This window comes from Vidua macroura, chromosome 18 (assembly GCF_024509145.1).
Source record: "Vidua macroura isolate BioBank_ID:100142 chromosome 18, ASM2450914v1, whole genome shotgun sequence".
NCBI classification, from domain to species: Eukaryota; Metazoa; Chordata; class Aves; order Passeriformes; family Viduidae; genus Vidua; species Vidua macroura.
The window spans coordinates 2,599,177-2,614,469 of NC_071588.1; the positions used below are offsets into that span (position 1 = coordinate 2,599,177).

Sequence of the window (15,293 nt, forward strand, 5' to 3'; positions counted from 1 at the left end):
CGTTTAACCTGATTATTTTTAAAATTTTGGTGGGGAAGTTTTACTGCTGCTTGCAAGCAGAAAATGTGCCAATTGTCAACGAGATCCATGTTTTTTTTAGTCCCTCAGAAGCTGCAATCCACATTAACCTTCCACCTTCAAGCAGAGAGAACTAGTGGTTTGGGAAAAAAAAAAAAAAAAAGGGAATAAAAAAGGGCAGTTTTTTTCTTGGCGGCATCTAGGGGGGTGGGTGAGAGGGGAAAAAAAAAAAATCTTTTATTTTAAAATTATCAACAGGTATTTTCCGTCGAGGTTGGCGGGGGGATGAGCGCGGGGTGAACGCCCGGTCTGAGGTGAGGGGGAGGCGGGAAGGCGGCGGCGCGCGGGCCGCCCTGAGGGACGCCCGGGGCTGACAGGGGCCGCCGCCCGCCGCGGGCACAGCCCCGGCCAAACCCGCAACTTGTGCCAAAACTTTCCGAAGTTAATTAAAACAGCCCCCCCCACCCCACCCCTCGTCGCCGCGCCACCGCCGGGCTCCGCGCCGCCGCCGCCCGCCCGCCCCGCTCCCTGCCGGCGGTCCCTGAGGGGAGCTCCATTGTCTGTGAGGGGATGGCCGCGCACCCCCGCCGCGCCCCCGCCCGCCGCGCCCCCGCCCTCCGCGCCGCCGTGCGCGGGGCGCCGGGCGGCCGCGGCGGGTGGCTGCCGGCTCTCCCCCAAAGTTTTTGGATCCGCGTCTCCTCATGATGTATGGATGATATATTGCATTGTGGGTGTCAATATAACTGACGGCCATATTTGCCGGTGCTGCTACTGCTGTAAACAACCCAAAGTGTCTGGGAGACGCGGAGACGCTTCGCTGAATTTCAGGACGCTTCTCCTCCTCCCGCTGGCCATGTCTCTGGGAATGTCTTACAAGCCCAACTTGAACGCCCACATCCCCGGGACTCCCCTCAACCCGGGTAAGTCCGAGGCGGCAACTGGGTGGCAAGTTTGGGAGGCGAGCGGCGGGTGCCGCACCGGCACCTGGGGGAAGCCCCGGACTCGAGTTTGTGCCCAGTCCGGTATGGCGGGGCAGCGGCTCCGCGCCGCCATTACCCGCGCCCGCCCGCCCGCCCGCCGGCCGGCGCCGCCAGCCCCGCTCCGCGCCGCCCCCGCGCCGGGCACCGCGCCCGCCCGGCCCCGCGCCGCCGCCGCCGCCGCTCCGGGGCTCCGGCCGCCGGGTTTCCTCCATGCTCGGCTCCCCGGGGCGGCTGATTGATCTGGATCAGGAATATTCCGGCGGCGCCTCAGCGAGGACCGCTGCTGGCGGGACGCCGCAAGTGCGGCCGCTCGCCCCGCGCCTCGCCTCGCCTCACGCCTCCTCCGGCGGCGGGGCCGCCCCGGGCCGCGCTCCGCGGGCCGGAGGGGAGCCCCGGAGCCCGGACCTCCGCCGGCGGAGGCACCGCCGGCGCCTCGGGGCGACCCTCGGTCAGCGCTCCCCCGTCGGAGTCTCCCCCGCATCCCGAGCGGAGGAGCCCTCTCCGCTCGCTGGAGACTTTTTGGGGATGGGGGGGGAGGCACACAGGGATTGCACTATTTCTTAAAAAAACTCCTGTTTAAAAATCACTCCTCGGCCTTAGATTTGTACAGGAGTCCTTCCAACTTTCCTCTTTAAAAAGTTTCCTTGACAGCGTTAACTTTTTGCCTTTTTTTTTTTTCTTCTTTCTTAAACTACGTTCCCCCGTTTTTCTCTTCCCGGTTTCCGAAGGCATCAGCCGGCGGGTTTTTGCCGGTGCTGTGGTGCTGCTGTACATCGGCTCTCCGTGTGTGAATCGGTGCAGCCTGAACAAAGCCGCAGCAGCAATTGCTTCGCTGTGGGATATTTGGAGGGGATCTCGCTAATCTGTGCTCGTCGGCTCCTATTAAACCGCACCAAAATGGAGAAGTTGGTTCTGACTTAAAAAAATCCTATTCGTCTCCCATGCCCGCAGCCCAGCCTGCAGGACTGGCATCAGATAGCCACAAATCAGGCTGATTATTTTTTTTTTTTTCCCTGAGAAAAAGTTTTGGAGTTGGGTTTAGGAGGGAGGGAAATGTGCCTGGGTGATTTTTACAGCACCGTTAGTGGTTGTGATCTTGGGAAGCTGAGGAGCCAAAGGGATCTCCGGGATGCATCTCTATTCTAGCTACCAGGAGAGCAGCAATCGTATTTTACTGCAAGGACTCGTCACCAGCTGGTGGATGAGCCGAGGTGGCTGTGCCACCTCGATCCTGCATGGAGCTGAGCTCGGTGGGGCTGCGAGGGTGCAAAGGCTCGGGGAGCCGGGGTCGTGTGTGGGGAGCACCGTGGGGCTCGAGTGCTGCTCTGCGGAAGGGTCAGGGAGCAGGGGATGTGCCGAGGATTTCTGACAAAAAGCAGAAGTGTCACCGGAGGGGGAAAAAAAAAAAATTAAAAAAGAAACAAAGCAAAGCCCAGCAAGGGAAACCGTTCTCCTGCCGGCTCCCACGAGAACCTGTGCCTTGCTCTCCGGAACAGCCGTAAAATTGCAGGGAAAACAAAGGTGGTATTTTGCGATGGTGGGTGAGGGGTGGGGATTAGGTCATGCAGTGGAGGGGATCCGAGTCTGGCTGCTCTGCGAGCAGGGACTGCAGAATCCCGGCTCAGACATGCCGCGCACAATGCGAGCCGAGCGGTGAAGTTTCTGTCTCCAGCCCTCTCGCTGCCGTGTCTGTGCTTTCCAACGCTCCGGCTGCGATCAGGGCTTCGGATTCTTTCATGCAGTTTTATCTTCCCCTTCTCTCCCACCCTCCTTTTCCCCTTGTATCGGCAAGTTAGCAGCAGTTTGCTGTCATGCTGGAACTATTCTTGTCTAAGTTGTCCTCTCTTCTGAGTTCGGATCATCCTCAACACCCCCAGAATCTTTTCAATGAAAGAACGTCCTCCTCTGAATCCAAAATGGGCTCTCTCTTCCCTCCCTGTCTTCTGCCATTATCCTCACGCACCAGCTCTTCCTCTAGCTAGTGGTATTGCCAGCACCGTGGCCTAAGGCCAAGGGACTTAGACAAAGCAGTCCTTGCAGTTGCACATATCGCATTCACAGTGATATGACTGCAAATGGCCCCCTCCTTTCTGGAGCTTAATTCTGATTTGGAGGAGATTGCTTCTCTATTGTGCCTAAATTAAATGCCCCCCAGCCAAGAGGATAAATCCTAGGTTTTCTTCCAAAACTGGGGTGAAGGACCCCCCCCCCCCCCCCGCCCCCGTCCTGCAGAGGAGAGGAAAACAGGAAATCTGTCCCTTTTGGCCTGAAATCAGCCCTGCAGAAACCTCTCTATATGAATGCTGAATATTTTGGTCTCGGCCGACGGAGGGCTCTGGGCAGCTGTGGATCTCACAGGGATTTTCCTCTGGGAGGTAATGCTGCTTCCCTGCAGTGCAGGGCTTCTGGTGCAGGAGTATTTGGGAAGGCAGTGTCGACTCAGCTCTTGGAGCCGCGTCCTTGCTGCAGAGCAAACTCCTCTCAAGTTGAGGCTGAGAGTAGCCACTCTGCAAAATTATACTTAAACTGCACATCAGTGAGATGAAGCAGTTGTGGTTGGTGGGTGCCTGGGCTCTGTTCTTGCATGGGAGCATGTTTTGGGAATCCAATCCTGGACTGAAGTCCAGAGGGAGAGGAGCTGGATGTGGGGGAGGAAATACAGGGAGGAAACCTCCGTGGGTTGTCGGCAGATCTGGGGATAACTGTGGGTGAGGAAAATGCAGCTGCTCCACAAGTGACTCAGGATGCTGGAAGCATCTGGGTGCTGACTCCTCTGCCTTACACCAGGCTGAGGGAAGGAGAATGTGTTGTCACAGCAGAATTCAGTGCCTGTTCCTCTTCCCCGTTGCCCAGGTCAGTGCTGACACTTGGCCCAGGGTGGCTGCAATCAGGCTTGCAGTGTTTTGTCCAAATTTTGTCCAAAGTCACCTTCCTGTGAGTGCCTGTGCTCAGGGAATTGGGTTCCTGCATGGACTACCCCAGGCTTTCAATTCCAAGCTGCCTGTGCTTGGGGAGCCCCATTTAATCTCCTGCACCAGCACCTTCCCTGCCCGGGCTGTAAATGAGCTCTATTAGGGACCTGCAGTGGCTCTACCTTCCCAGCCTCACCTGACCCTGCAGTGTCCCAGGGGAACCTCTGTTACCTTTTCTAACAACCTTGTTTTGATTTGTTTGTCTTCTCTTGCTTATCCTACTGATTCCTGGGAAGCACTGTTTCCTCCTCATCTGTCTTGTGTTTCATCTTGTTTGACTGTGTCTCCGTAAGGGACCAGCTGCTGAGCTGAGGTGAAGTAGAGCATCTCCATTGACTTAAGCCGAACTTGACACTTGCACCAGCTGTGAATGGGTCTGTAGTTTGTTTTTCACCATGTTTCCATGTGTTTTTCTGGCTCAGTGGATATTCACCATCATTCCTATTTTGTTTAGACTAAGCACAGGTCAGAGAAAATGTGTTTCAAGATACAGAAGCTAGCAGAAACAGTTTGGGATTTTCCTTTACTTTCATTCTCATTCTTGCGGAAATGTCAGGTTTTGAGACGAAGTCCTGTTCATGTAACAAAGCTTAAAAACTGTCATCTGTAGGGTCTGGAAACACCAATTCCAGATGACAGTGACAAGGGAAGGAGCTGTGTCTTGGCTCCATGTGAACAAGTGGTGGCCTGTACAACAAGTGCTGCTGTAGCTGAGGACCAAAGGTGCACTCAGTGCACCTGCCACACCTCGCAGCAACCACAAGTTTCTTGTGAAAAGTGCAAATTCTCACTGGGAGGTGAAATGAAAACCATTTCCCTCTCTGGGGCTGTAGCTGGCAGCTGGAGAGACCAGTTCCATTCAGCCCTGAGAAACGATACCAGCACACGAGGCTGGCCCTTATGTTCTCAGCACTGCAGTGCAGACTTGCTCGAGCACATGGCTTGCTTGTCGCCCTTTACAGAGACAGCTTCTGTTTGATATTGTTGACCATATTGAGAGGTTGTTTTTGGAGTGGGAGTACTGAAAAGAATACTCTTTGTAGGCAGAACAGAGGGCAAAGTGTTTGTGCCTTAGCAGGGGGGATAATTTCTAGGAAACATGCTCCCCTCTCCAATTCAGACTGAAATTTGCGGGATCCCTGATCTCTTGAAGTCCATGTGAAGTTAAGTACGATGCAAAAAGAAGCTCTCTAGACATGTTTCAGAATTAGCAGTTTTCAAGTGGACTTGTTTGGGCATTTAGAAAACGGGCATTTTTGGCTTTGCCTACCTGAGGGTTTTGCTTGAGAGCAGTTTTCACAATGTGGTTTTCACAGTCAGCGAATCTCCATGGTCCCCACCCAGCACCTTGGTTTTGCTGCAGAGTGGTTTGGGTTCATGCTAACTGGATTCCTGTTGGATAAAAGTGGCCCAAAAGCTCTTCTCCAGTTGTGCAACACGGGTGCTCCATCCCTTGCAATGGGAACACAGGGATCCAAACCAAAGATGGCACAGCTTTGAACTATACTCTCCTAGTCTGGGGGACCAGATTAAAATCTAACCTTAAGTCATACCCCCTCAGGCCAACTACATGTGGTGTACACATACCAAATGCTTTAATCTCTTGCTCTGTTCCTTGTGGTGCCAAATAACTTGCTAGTGTAGGAATAGCTTAAGCAAGAAAAGAAGAATGGTGGGGAGTCAAGGGACTGGCTTTAGTTTTTCTGATAAAGAAAGAGACAGGAGGGCAGGAAGAGGAGACATAAACCATGACCGTTATCCACGTGGAAAGATTAAATAGCACAAGAGTACTAGAGGAAAGGCCCAGAGTGTGACAGATCAAAAGAGCAAGGCCTCTGGCTGTTACAATAAAGAATGTCCTAGTTCTTGAGAACATATTTATGTGTCTGTGCACTGCGTTTTTTTTTTTTTAAAGGAAATAGTTTTATTCAAAGAAAGGTCTGTTCCTTCCACAAGGGCTGTTCAAGGGAGAAATAGTGGGTGAAAATACAATTTTCACAGCCAGTGCTATAAGGAATGGTTTGTGCAAATGAGAACAGGGTCCATTATTTTAAATTTAAAAAATTATGGGAAGGTTGGGGGGAGTGGGGGCTCTGTTTGAGCTCTGGGTTGGCAACTGCTGTTAGAATTCAGTGTGTGGCTTGGCTGTGCCGTGGATCTACTCGTGTAGACATGCATGTGGTGTCCCATGGATGGCAAGGAGTTCTTACTGGACTCAAACCAAAGTGTGTAGAGGGCTAAGGAATAAAATATTCTTGTAGTCAGCCAAAACACTACAGCTGTGTTCAGCTACTTGCTGCAGAAATAGCTGTGCTGGGTGAAGCTGTTACCTCTCCCCTGGTGCTCGAGGATGCCTCATGGTGAGTGTTGTCAAAGCAGCTTCAGGAGCATTTCTCATGTTGCCTAATTTAGGACAGAAGAATTTATATCCTCTCAGTACCAGCCTCGTTGTCTGGTACCCCATATGGTCAGGACTCCATGAGGAGGTCCTGCAGGGTGTGGCAGAGGCAGTAACCTCCAGCAGTGGGCTCTGGAGAGGTGGTGACCACGAGCCACTGAAATGGCAACAGCCTTGATGCTTCCAGCAGCCTCGGCTTGAAGGGTCTGTGAAACAGAGGGAGAACTGTTGAGATTCCACAGACTGCACCACGTACCTTGGATAAAGTCCAGGCTACAGGTACCTCCTCTTACACGCTCCTGTGTTCATATGTGGAAAGAGTCTGTAAAATTGGCTTTATAGGACCTTACAAAGTACAGGGCAGAAGAGAAACACACATCCAGTGGGTTTGGGAAGCACACATCCAGTGGGTTTGGGAAGCACACATCCAGTGGGATTGGGAAGCACACATCCAGTGGGTTTGGGAAGCACACATCCAGTGGGATTGGGAAGCACACATCCAGTGGCATTGGGAAGCACACATCCAGTGGGATTGGCCCTTGGCTTGTCTAAGTCAGTTCTACACGAGTAACTCATTGAGTTGTGTGACTGTTCCTGGTTTTCCTTTGCTGCCTGTGGAATAGGGAGTAGCTGAGCTGTGTAGATGCCTTGGAATCTGCCAAAGTGGATCAGGTGAGTGTACCCAAGTGTTCCTGCTCCTGCTGCTTCCTTCAGGGTGCTCAGCAAGCTGCCTTCCCTGTTATTTTTCCAGCAAGCAGCAGTAATAGAATTAAGAATTAAAACTTGAAGTAGCAAATTGGTCATCATTGCTCAGCCTTGGAGCTGAAGGGATCCCTACAAACCTATCAGGAATTAATGAGAACGTTCCTGGTCAGCAGGAGTTTAGGCAAACAAAGATTGATTTGAGATCCTTTGTCTCTCAGGGTGTTAATTTGGGCTGAGAGAGACTGCTGGAAGGAAGAGATTTTGATACCAAAATCTCATTTCTGTTTGCTGTAACCCCCCCCCCCCCCAATTAATAAAGATTAATATTAATTAACAAGGAAATCACTATATTTTTGTGAGGAAAAATGCTTGTGGCAGTCTTTTGCTGGAATACAGAAATAAAAGACATTGTTTGCATTAGAATAAGTGGGGATCTACAAGGTTTTGTGTACTTTTAATTGGGAAAGTGAAGGGAGGAAAGTGCGTGTATTAATTTAGGTTTTAAACAGCAGCAAGCATTAAGACAATTTGGGATGTGATACAGGGTGCCACTGAAATTCAGTACCAAGCACACTCCCTTTTCGATTCTGTCAGTTCTTAACTGTCTCCATTGTCATTTTAACGTTGGAGAGAGCAAGCCTCAATTTAGATCCCCCCTCCTTTTTTCTCTCTAGTGAATACCTAATCATCACACCGATTTTTGACTGGGTATTGACTGTGAGACTTCCTGGCCTAATTTCTAACTATAATAGCAATATCTGGTGGTTTTTTTTTTTTTTTTAATCCAAGATACACAGACTGTTCAGACATGCAGATGAATTTTGGGTTAATTGAGTAATAGTCATGCAAGACCCAGGGCTTCTCCCTGAGATTAACATATAAAGTGATAGGTCAAAAAGCTTGTTGCCCTGTGAGATACTAATACCCCCCCCACTCCCCCAGTTAATTTCATTTTCACGATCGCATCTTTTAAAATTGAGGTGAAGCCAAGGATTTTTCTTTTTTTCCCCCCCTCCAGCTGAGTTTGACTGGCACAACTTCTGACATGGATGTATGGAGGCTGGTACCGCGGCCAAGCCAAATCCCTTCCTTTGTTCTCCGGGCCTGCTGCTGCTGCTGATAAAGTGGTCGGCGCATGGCATTATGTCTTATTACATTTTTGATGCAGACTGCAAAGAAACGGGTAAACTCACCATGGTTACCACGCTCTGTCACTTGGCAGGGCCCGGCGCACTCAGCGATGGCCTCTAGTGTCTGCAGCGCGGCTCTGCAGCGCCCCGGCCGCGCTGCTCCGCGCATCCCGCCCGCCTCTCCGCCTCCTCCAGCTCCCTGCTCGCTTTTGTCCCTCCGTGTTGCCGAGTCGCAGCTGGGGTCAAGCTCCCGTGGCTGTTTCCGCGCCTGTGAAACTTTTCTTGGTCGGCGGATGCGGATCCAACTCTCTGCTTTGTCTCGGAGAGTTTGTCTCTCCTATCTAGGCGTACCCCGCTGTGTTATCTCCTGCAGACCGAGTGCATGTCATTGCTTAAATCAACAGAATGTGAAACAATCACTGAATTGTCTGTGCTGTGATATATCACAGAATATGCTGAGTTGGAAGGGACCCATCAGAACCATCGTGTCCAACACCCAGGACTTCCTGAGACTCACAGCATGTCCCTGAGAGCATTATCCAAACACTTCCCAAACCCAGGCTTAGTGCTGTGACCTATTCCTTGGGGAGCCTGTTCCAATGCCCACCATCTCCTGATATCCCTAACCAATATGTTTTCATCAATCCATACGGGATCAATAAGTTGCTCTAGGTTTTGGATGGGCTGCAGCTCAGTTTTGCTCAGGTGGAGCAGGATTCTCGAGCCTGGTCGTGGGAATCCCTGCCTTATTCACATCCAGTTTGGAGCTCCCAGCTCTTGGATGTGACTGCTTGCAACAACAGTTGTTCAGAGACAAGTCCTTGCAGGATGGGTCTTTTGTTTTATTGTACATGAGGAAAAATCACTTAAGCCTTTCTCTGCTTAATTGAGGTAATTAAACCTTCTTACCTTGCAGCACAAGGGGCTCATTAATGTTTTTGAAGCATTTTGAAGTCCTTGGAAAAAAGATGCGGTTTGCTGTTGTGTCATGTTTAATAATTGTTGAAATTCAGTCATCTAGACTTGAAGTACTGAATTTCACATGGAGAAATCTTACACTTGTGTGTGTATTTTGAGCTGATAATGTGAAGAACTAATTGAGGGAATAGCTGACAACTGTGCTGTTCCTACAGTGCCCTACGGGTGTGTTGTTTTTTTTGGGGGGGGTTTAGTAGGCTTAAGCAAAAACCTCAGTGATGAAACTGCAGGTTGTAAAGACATAAAATTTAGCAGCTTTGTTAAAGACAAAGAGAAACCTTGCTTTTTTAAGGTGACCCAGTGACCAGCCCAATTTTGGGATTTCACATCTGGTTAACTAGTGAAAATTAAGAACATGCTCTCTTCTCGTAATGAATGATATCCTGTGATAACTCTGAAGTGGAAAGAGACTTCCCATCTGAGGACAAGAATCTGCCCCACTATGTTCAGCAGAGCTTTTTACAGAGTAACTGCTGGCCCTTTCTTTTTGTAGAGAGGGGAAAATAGGAATGAAGTAATTTGCAACTTTAAAACAAAGCTAGAGATTTACATAGTTCTGAGCCCTAGTGACTTTTAGCATCAGTTTAATTTAGATTTAAATGAAGGCTGGTAAATGAGATCTGTTCCTCATATGAAAGACGGTTGGGAATTTTCAGCAAAGGAGTTTGTAAGGGGGGAGATATTTCCAGACAGCAGGCAGTCTGTGTCTGTGCCTACAGGCAAAGACAGCAGCATCCATGGATGCAAGGGCACTTGAGTGAAGAAGTTCAGTGGTGTGATGCTCCCTGGCTCCCAAGTGCATAGCCAGCAGGTTTTTTAGCACACTTGTGAAGTAGGCAGTATAATTAAGCCCCTTAAAAAAAATCGAACTGTTGTTTCTCAAACCTAAATTCTTACCATTGTGGGACAAGGAGGAGAGAGTGTTTTGATTGCTCGTTTCTGGAGCAGTTTGTCAGTGATGACATTAGAGTCTGTTTCTGGAGCTTGTAACTGACTCAAAACTCATTAGATGTGAATATAATCTTTTATAACTTTAGAAAAAGTAACCATAACACAAAGTGATGTTGTTTTCCCTTTGATCTACTTATACAGCACAATTTGACTGGCTAAAAATGTTTGATATCACACAAAGAGGAATAATGGTAGCACTCCTCGCCTCCCATGTCACACAATGAGCAGCAGATCTGATATACCTCAACTGACTGTTCCCTAGGAATAGTTTTGGCATTGGCTGAAAATAGTACTGAGGGTAACTTGCTTTGACCATGTGATGACACTTTGAGTTGCAAAATTACTTTCAGATAACTTGCACTGAAAAAGTAAAAATAGCATGGCACATTAGACTCATCTGTGTGGAATGTATATATGCAAAAATAGGGCTCCTTAATACTTACAGTTTGTCTAGGCAGCACAACCTGTCATGCTACACACTGCTTCACTTTTAGGCAAACAATTTGCACTGGTAATGCTGCAGGCTGTGCTATTTCCAAGTGTTCATCAAACATGAGAGAAGCATTAATTCAGCCATTCTCTTCCTAGCAGTGACGCTCAGAAATGTCATTAGTGACCTTAGACAAAGGTGAGAGGTCACAGCTTTAGGAACAAGTGATTAAAATGTGTCCCAATGTAACAGACTAATTAATCTTTAGGCAATAACAGGTTTTTTTCTCTCCCTTTTCTCTCTGCAGCTGGGGGTGTTCACTCTCCCTCCACAAGTATGGCAACATCGGCACAATACAGACAGCTCATAAACGACTACGGCCCCCCATCTCTAGGCTATACACAAGGGATGCAGGTACAGCTCTGCTTCTTTTCCTTTAATCAGATCACTGACCCTACATTTGCATAGTAGCAGGGATTGTGGCCTGTAATCTGAGGTGTTCCTCCCTCCCACCAAGGTCTGAAATCAAACCCAAATGGCAGACTGCTTCCTCGCACATGTCTGGGGATCAAATTAGGCTAAGCTGAGTGCTGAGTGAGGTTGGTTCCTAATTAACTGCTAGTCCTGTCCTGTCTGAGTCAGAGAAATGTCTTGAATTATGTTCTGTAAGAGCACTTACATATTTTAAAGTTATTTGTTAAAAGCCCAATATTTTTATTCAGTTTTATCTTCTCAGTCTCCCTGCCTGGTGAACTTCTCCATAAAATATACACTGAAACACTGAAAAACCAGATACAGGGTTAAGTAAGCAGTTCCAGGTTTGCTGGTTTTGCAGGACTGTTTTAACTTTGCTTCACCCAAAGTCCAAGGCTTGCAGCTGCATCCTCACAATTGATCCCAGTTTTTGAAGGACATGTAGCATTGTGTAAAACTGTAGCAGCAATTAAAAAAAATCATGTTTATGTAATAATAATGAAATTTTGTTCTTTTAAAAAGTGACTTACAGGGCTGTCTCTAGTCTTCTATAAACATCCACTTGCTGTTTCTTGTAATTGTTTTGTTTTTGCAGTATTTGACTGAGATTAATCTACTTTCACCTATAGGGCACCAGCAGCAGTCAAGTACCACAGAGCAAATATGCAGAACTTCTAGCTATCATAGAAGAATTAGGAAAAGAGATTAGACCTACATATGCTGGGAGTAAGAGTGCGATGGAGAGGCTAAAAAGAGGTAACTTTAAAACTTATTTAAAAAAAAAAAATCATTTCCCATCCACTTTGTGCACTGACTACTTGTATACACTTAATGACAACTGTTTCCTTTGAAAAGAGACAACTTGAGCTCCTCCTGAAAGTGGGAGTATTAACCAACAACTGAAACCTTGGGATGCTCTGTCTGAGCAGTATTTGATAGATAAACAGTGACAAAAGTGTCTCATGTGCATATGGGGAGTTTCAGTTAACAATTCAAATTAAAATAATTCTTATTGTACAACCTTTCATGGATACATTCTTTCAGCCTCCTGGTGATTTTCTTGCCCTTTCAATTCCCTTTTCTCCCCACTCCCCAAAATCCACAGCCAAGCATTGTTTGCATCTCATACACATCACCCATCTACTTGGCCCAGGAATCTTCATTGAAGTGCACTTTGACTAAAGAAATACAACACTGTTTTAGTTCTCACTGAAGCTGGTGGAGAAAAGAGCTACAAAAAAAAAAACAAACCAAAAAACAAAAAGGTGTTAGGGAAGGCTGTTCAGGCTGAGATGTCAAACATGAACACAACTCTGTGCAGAGGAGAGTGGGGCTGCTTAGGCTCTGTTACCTCCTGTCAAGTGCATGTCATTAAAAGTCCACTAGAAAGGGACAGAGCAGCTTTTAGGGCTGGCTGATGAGTGTCTCCAGCTTTGCTTTGTCAGCTAAAAGGGGTAATAAAGCCCTTTCCTTGCAGTGTAAAAGAAACCCCTGCATGTCCCACTGCTGACATCAGCCTGACATTGTCCTCTGCAGGGGACGTGCAGGGATATTTCTGAAGGAGCAGTGGGACATTCCACTGCTCCAGCTCCTGAAATGACCCTGAAAGGCCACAGACAACAGTTGTGCTGGCAGTTCTCTCCTTCTCTAGCATGACATGCTTACTTTTTCCTCCTTTCCTGTGGTCCTTGTGATGAGATTGGCTCATGCATTCAACCCGGAATGGGAATGTTATTGTAACAGACTAAGTTCAGCACCTTGCAAATCCCCCTTACACTTACCCGAGACTACAAAGCTGTATTTAAGGCTCAGGCATTATGGAAGAGTAATATATCTGCCATGACATGCAATAAAATGACTAGTAGCTGTTCTGGGAAAGGATGCAATAAAGTCTGCTGATGAGTGGTAAGTGGAATCTGGCCCAGCTAAAATCAATGTTGCTGGAGTCTCTCTTTATTGCATTGCCTGAGTCAGTATTAATAGATCATGAATGGCAACAGGCTAATGGGGACAGCTTGAGAGAGACTGAGAGAGATGCAGATGTTCTCTGGACTGGAGGGTTTAGTTCAGTGAGGAAAAAGTTGCTTTGCTGCCTCTTGCAACAAGGTAGGTTTAAGATACAATGCTGCCACTGTGACTTGCCAGTGTTGCACAAAATCCTGAATAAATACTTTTTGCTGCCATCTTTTGGTCACAAAGGTACCTCTTTTTCCATTTTGAGAGCTTGATGGCTGAAGGAGCATGTGCAAATGTGAGAGAAGTGATTGAGGGTGACACGTGACTGCTGCCTCCATGGCCATGGAGGTTATCCCTGAATAAAGTCCCTGTGCCCAGCTCTCCTGCTGACCTCTAAAACTGGCCAAATTCCCAGTGTTCTACATTATTCAGAGTAGTTCTGCTGCATGAACCGGGCATCCTGCCACCAGATCCAGGTCTAACACACTGCTTTGAGTTCATGTTTCTGCATCCCACAGCTGCAGCTTTCCTCCTCTGAGGCACTTTAACCCTCTGCAAAGACTCATCAAGTCCTCCCAGGTCAGTAGGCTGCTGCTGTGATCTGGGCTAGCAGCCTTCTAGAAACAGAAGCCATTATCTCTAGAGATTAACCCCCATCTCTTGCCTTACTGCCCTTTCTCTACCTTGTTAAGGAGCATGATGAGCAGAGAAATCACCTTCTGTCTTGCCTAGTCAGCAAAATATAAACCTTTGTTGTGGAAAAATCTGCCCACCTCTCATTTTAACATCTGTCTCAAGCTCTGTTCTTTCAGTAGCTCTGTGAGCGTGAATCTACATTTAGTTCCAGGATTATGAACCAAGGTCCAGATTGCTGGAACTCAAGGCAACAGGACTTGTAGTGGAAAATTCCACATTATATCTGTCAGATGAGAGCAGCGTGTAAAGTGGTGATGATTTACACTGGGAGCTGAGCCAGTGTTAGGAGGTAACTTTCTGCACACACCATAAAAAAGAAAAAAAATCTCTTGTTTTTACATGAGACACAACTTGTCTTTGAACACTATTATGATGGCTTGGATTTTGATGCATTCTACCAGAGGAGAACTATCCCAAGGCATTAAGAGCTTGCTAAATTGACTCCCCAAGTAATTTTGTAATTTGTTACACTCCACTAGCAAAATAACTCACTGGTAGGTAAGATTTTTTTTTCCCCCCTTAAATCTTTGATTTTAAGGAGGCCCACACTGCACATTAAGATCTACCTGCCACTGCAGACTTACAGATTTTACTGTGTTCTGACTCCTGGTTTAGTCCCTTTTCAGTTTATAATGCAAGTTTGGGAAGGCAGACTTGTTTAGTGGCAGCTGATGTTTGGGGAGCAAGGGCTGTCCCCCTTTGCTGAGGCCTTCTGTGGTAGCCTTGGCAACTGGGGACAGAAATACATAAACCTTTCTGTGGACTGTCACTGCAAGTGTGGCCTGAATGGGATGATTTAAAACATGTCCAACTCTTTTGCAGGCATTATCCATGCTAGAGGATTAGTTCGGGAATGCCTGGCCGAGACGGAACGAAACGCGAGATCCTAGCCCAGTGGTTCAGCTGCAAGGTTCTCCATCTCCTCATGAAGAAAAAGTAACACTTATTCTTTTTGACTCTTGAAACATTCAGACAAACTCCTTGATTTTGAATGTTTTACCGTTCTTGTTTTGCCCTTGCAAAAATGTACAGTTAAAATGAAAAAAAAAACCCCAAGGATTTTTCAACTTACTGAGGGTTTGAATTTTCTAAAGACATTAAAACTCCCTAAAATGTTTCTAAAATATGGAAACTGAAGTGCATGCAGAGGAATGCTCTTTCTCTCCCAGGCTATATTTCAGTTCTCTTCTTATCCAGCCACAGCCTCATTCTGTTTTTTTTTTTTTTCCTTTGACTATGTTCACTTATCCCCAAAACGTCAATCTTTCAAAGTTTGACATAAGCTCTAAGGATTTTTTTTAATAAATGCAGAATAGCATGCTGTACCTAGTAGTCTGCTAAGTCACAATTTGTCATACAGCATAGACCCTGCTTAGAAATAACCTTCCCCTTCTCTTATTTTTCCTTTTTTTGTTCACTTTGCATAAACATTTGCATGACTGTTAGTGCTTTGAAGTCCACTTAAAGTGCATGAGCTATATGGAAAATAGGGAAACCTATTAAATAATAACAAGGTCCTGGAAAGCTAATTTCTACATTAAGGCTGGAGATTTCAGTTTAAAGTTTGCAAAAAAAAAAAAAAAAAGAAAGAAAAAGGAACATTCT

General features: G+C 47.2%; 1 protein-coding gene across 2 annotated transcripts; it reads left to right on the plus strand.

The window, feature by feature from the left end:
• Positions 1–632: 632 nt before the first annotated feature.
• CDK2AP1 (cyclin dependent kinase 2 associated protein 1) lies at positions 633–15,283 on the plus strand. Of its 2 annotated transcripts, none has more exons than XM_053994116.1 (4): positions 633–938; positions 10,870–10,976; positions 11,666–11,792; positions 14,511–15,283. In XM_053994116.1, the coding sequence occupies exons 1-4, from the start codon at positions 731–733 to the stop codon at positions 14,576–14,578; spliced, it is 510 nt and encodes a 169-aa protein (XP_053850091.1). In that variant the 5' UTR covers positions 633–730; the 3' UTR covers positions 14,579–15,283. The 2 variants fall into 2 exon arrangements, with proteins under 2 accessions (XP_053850091.1, XP_053850092.1); XM_053994117.1 differs by lacking the exon at positions 633–938 and adding an exon at positions 3,280–3,373.
• Positions 15,284–15,293: the final 10 nt, after the last annotated feature.